This window comes from Pygoscelis adeliae, unplaced genomic scaffold (genome assembly GCF_000699105.1).
Source record: "Pygoscelis adeliae isolate BGI_AS28 unplaced genomic scaffold, ASM69910v1 Scaffold171, whole genome shotgun sequence".
NCBI lineage: Eukaryota > Metazoa > Chordata > Aves > Sphenisciformes > Spheniscidae > Pygoscelis > Pygoscelis adeliae.
Genome location: NW_008824186.1, coordinates 9,388,022 through 9,392,382, shown reverse-complemented (window position 1 = coordinate 9,392,382; position 4,361 = coordinate 9,388,022). Strand labels below are relative to the sequence as shown.

Here is a 4,361-nt window from a genome sequence, read left to right as displayed (position 1 = left end):
TGTTGCCTGGAGGGAGGTCGGTCCGGTCCGGTCCGGATCTGGTGGCTGGGCTGGTAACGGGGCCGGGGGCTGCAGGGGTGGGACAAGGCCCGGTGCCCGGGGTGGGACAAGGCCCGGTGCCCGGGGTGGTTCCCGCTTGCCTCGCCCGGCTGCCCTGGTCCCTCTCGCTCCTGGCCCTGTTGGGTGAGGAGGTGCCTGCGGGGTGGGTGCTGGTTCCTGGTTCAGGTGTCTCCGCTGCTCATGGGGGTGAGTGGGGTGAGCAGCAGGGCTGGAGGGAGGGGAAGGGCAGCTCAGTGCTGTACCCAGCACGCCTCTCTCATTTTCCATTGGTTCCTTCCTCCCTGGAGCTGCACTGACACAGACACCAGAGCCCTAAAGCTTGTATGAGTACTGATGTGGCTGCCTGGTTCTCGCAGCTGAGCGTTTGCTTGGTGACTTGCTTTGGGCCCCCTGGCTGGCAGAGTGCGCTTGCTTGCTGTAATGGCAAGCTGAGGTCACGCTGAGCTGGAGGAGCTCCGGGTCACAGGCTGGTGTAGGCTTGAGAGCAGGGAGATGCCCTGATGTTACAGGCAGCCTTAGGCAGGCAGATGAGGTGAAAGTGTCATTCAGATTGGTTCCGCTAAGGGAAAGAAGACTCAGATGAGTTATGACACAGTTGTACAGCTTGAGGAAGCAGAGCTAATGTATATGAAGGCCAACAAAGTGGAAATCACTTACAGGGAAATGAGCTTTCTTGCCTTACGATGACGGGATTAGGCAAGTGTGTTTGCTATGCAAATGGTAATGATACTGGAAGGCACCACTGGCAGTTGGCAGCTTTCTGTCGTCCTTCCACCCTCCCCCAAATTCTATTAAACCTTTGCGTTTTGGGGGGAAGGGGTTGAAATGGGAGGAGGAGGGGTGCTGGGAGTTGTGACCGACTTCTCAGTGTGCTAGTTGTTGACTGTAATCCTGGTGCTGTAAGCAAGATAGGAATGTTAACAAAGTTTCTGAAGTCTTCCTAGAAAGAGTTGTAAAGGACAGCATTCTTCACAAGACAACTGAAGTCTGAAATTAAAGCTAAGTGCTGTAAACTTTCACATATCCCCTGACTGACGGTATAACGCAAGGACAATCCGCTAGTTTTCGAAGGTGAAAAGAGACGCTTTTTAAAATTTGCTGTTGGCAAATGAATAGTGCCTTTCTTAGTTTGGTTATTGCAGACGTCAGACAAAACACGTTGCCTGGAAATGAAATGCTATCTCGTTCTAAAGAAGGAAAATGAATAAAGGTCATGTGCTGGTCAGGAAGAGATTCTATCTGCTTCCCAATTCCTAGCCCTTAGGGTTTGGTTGTTTTCGTAGGTGCTGTTCAATCCTGATACTCCCATCTAAGAGGAAAGCAGAAACTGACTGAAACAAAAAGAGGTCTGGGTATGGTTTTGGGGGCGATGGAAAGGGGTAGAACTGTCTCCTACCAATTCTTTCTGGAAGAAGGCACTTCTGAAGGACTTAGTACAAGAAGAGAAAGTTTCCAGTTGATCTAAAGTAATGGTGGTGTCACTTGCTCTTCCCGTTCCGCAGTCTCTCACTGGTGTTTCTTATGCTGGATGTGGCTGTAGAAACAGACAGATTCTCAGCCCCCTTCCTTCTTCCTTTTCAGTCCCCTCAATTTCCAGCTTTTTTCCTAGTTTGTCAGCTTTGCTATCGTAGGCCTCTGTGCGGTTGTGTTACTGTGATGCAGCTATGGGCCAGTTTAGGTTGAAGTAGTTTAGGAAGTACTCTTTTCTCCTGTACTGAGCCACTTCTGGATCGAGCTGCTTTTCTGGCCTCTAGAGTAGAGCAAGAAGGTGTTGAACCCTTCCCACCCGAGGAAGTTTGTGATGACACCGGGCCTCACAGGCAGGACTAAGCTAACGATGCAAAGGAGAAGGGTTTTCAGTAGAAAACACTGGAAGTGGATGTTCTTCTTTCCTTTACTAGGCTGACAACCACGGTTCACCCTGTTCATCTTCAAATGTTCACATTTACAGGGAGGGAGGGAGGCCCTAGTGACTCCAAAGTATATGAAAAGATGAAGAAAGCGGAGAGTGAACAATGCTTTTCATAACAAGTGAGCTTCTGGGCAAATAACAAAGGTAGAGAAATAGTGGAGATCTTTTGCAGGGACTCGTGCGCTTCCCTAATGCTACTCTACGGCTCAACAGCAGGATCAGCAAATATCACTTGTCTACTGTTTAGACCGCTCATAATTGCTGGCAAAGTATATATAGGCAGTTCTGGCTCACTGGGTATCTTAAATCCAAAATTGTTTTTTAACAGGGCAGTGAGACAGCCTTTTCCTTGCCTGCGGATCTGAACTGACTGATCAAAGAGGTGCGTGATAAGAGTGGGAGTTAAATAAGCACGAGGTTTGATGGCAGATCCGTTTGACCCTTGCTTCCGAAAGCGAGGCACTCGGGATAATGAGTGAGCAAGGGCTGGAGCGCGTAGTCCTTGCTGGGCAAGGACCTGGCCTTGACACAGCATCTTCTCCAGGGAAGCTCTGCTATAGTGAGGCTCTAGGGGCAGGGAAAGAAGTAGGAATTGCCAGTGTCAGGCAGTCTTCACTGCTAGTTAAGCCTCGCTGCGGTTAGGGATGCAGCCGCTTATGAATTCCAGTAAAAGGCTGGTAGCTTTTTTGTGTGGTCATGCTGAGCCAGCTCATACAGCTGAACTTCATTAACAAAGTTTCCTGGATTAAGTAACAATGCTGCAATTCTGGCTTATTTTTCCTCCCAATCAGAAATTATGTTTTACATGGTGTCCTAAGTAACATCCGCATGGTTTAGCATCTGAGCTGCTCCCTCCACCATCCTGTTCTTTTAACTGATGTCAGCCTGTTGCTCAATCTGCATCTCCTGGCTGGAGAAGTGCTTTGTAAGAGAACTCATTACAGCCGCTTCCCTTTTGGGCCTGATTTAACATCTTCACTGCTTAGTGTCCTGGCATCTTGGCCAAATCGTAAGCGTTCAACCTTTGCCGTTTCAGCACGAGTCCCTATCTGAGGAATTGCTGCCTGTGAGCTGTCTCCTCCGTGTGTCTCATCTCCGCCTGCCCTGCGACACCGAAGGTCCTAACCCACAGTGTGCTCAGTGCCTCGCTGCCATCGGAGCATATCACAGGCCTGCACTGAGTGACCCCTGTGAACAAGGCTGTGGTCGCCTTCTGTTTTGCTGTTGCTTTTTTCCTTTCTTGGCTTGCACACACACACACACAGAGGAAAGTTTAATTTCATGTGTGGAGGTGTTCTGGTGGGGTCATGACAGCCAGCAGAAATTCAGAGGGCTTGTCTAAACAGGAAGTTACATGGACCAAATTAGGCACAAGGATTTATAGCCCGTGCAGTTTTGGGAACAAATGTCTTGGCCACGGCAGGTGTGAGGAAGCACCCTCTGCTTTCAGGAAGGGTGTATACTAGCTCTCAAGGATCTGGCTGTGGCATTTGAAGCAATTCACTTCTGTCTCCCCACCTTGTGCTTCCCGTTGCTACGCAGCTTGGCCAGCACCCCTCATTCGCCTCGGCGTGAAGGCATAACCTGAATGCTTGAGCTGATCTAGCAACCTGCTGTCTTCCCACCCTGCACCCGATTCTGGAGCTTGTCAGATCCATCCATCGGCCAAGCCGACCCTGGAAACGGGCCAAAAATGGTTCATTTTTCCTCTTCTGTTTTCTGCTAGGTTCATGAGCTGAACTGGCCTGTAGAGGCCCTGATGAACGCTGAAGCTAGTGTGGGGTAAGCAGGGTGGCTGGAGACAGGGAAAAGAGGCAAATAAGGTGTGTTTGGGTGTGTATGTGTGAGGAATGCAGTCTCCCCTTTTTGACAGCCTCAAGCTGTGTGAATGTTTCGGCTGCACGATGTAGCTTTACTCCGAGCCTCCTGCTGTCCTGTGGGTTGTGTCCCTTTCACAATGGCTTTTAGAAGCAACCAAGAGCATCAAACGAAAGGCAAGGAGTCCAGCCTGTGCTAAGTCAGTGTGGAGCGGAAATCTTTTTTTTTTTCTCGTCAGACTGGAAAGTTCCTGATTTGACTGGTTTCAGCCTTGGTCATCACTGCCTATTTAGACAGGTTTTAGGCAGTGGCCACGCATGACTGAGCAAGCCTACTCATAACAGAGCAACTGAAGGGAAGGACTGATTCTTTAGACCAGGCAGAGCATTCCTCCGGCTGTCTTAAACCTGAAATGAAGCTGGCTGCTCTCCTAGAAAATTCTGAGAGCCTTGCAGACTGCCATCATTTGCTACCACACGAGACTGACAATAACAGCTTGTAGTGGGAGTATCTTTCCAGCGTGCTGACCAAAACCACAGGGCAACATTAGCTGATGGCCACGGTTTAAGAG

The 4,361-nt window shown here is 49.7% G+C and overlaps 2 protein-coding genes across 2 annotated transcripts in view; both read left to right on the top strand.

The window, feature by feature from the left end:
* LOC103925793 (olfactory receptor 5AS1-like) overlaps nt 1–3,555 on the top strand; it is a 10,216-nt gene extending 6,661 nt beyond the window's left edge. Inside the window, 1 exon segment of the mRNA XM_009334565.1 lies at nt 3,515–3,555. Coding sequence (XP_009332840.1) covers nt 3,515–3,555 — 41 coding nt within the window.
* The window catches only part of FTH1 (ferritin, heavy polypeptide 1), a 54,407-nt gene that overhangs the window by 37,460 nt on the left and 12,586 nt on the right, over nt 1–4,361 (top strand). The window lies entirely within an intron of this gene.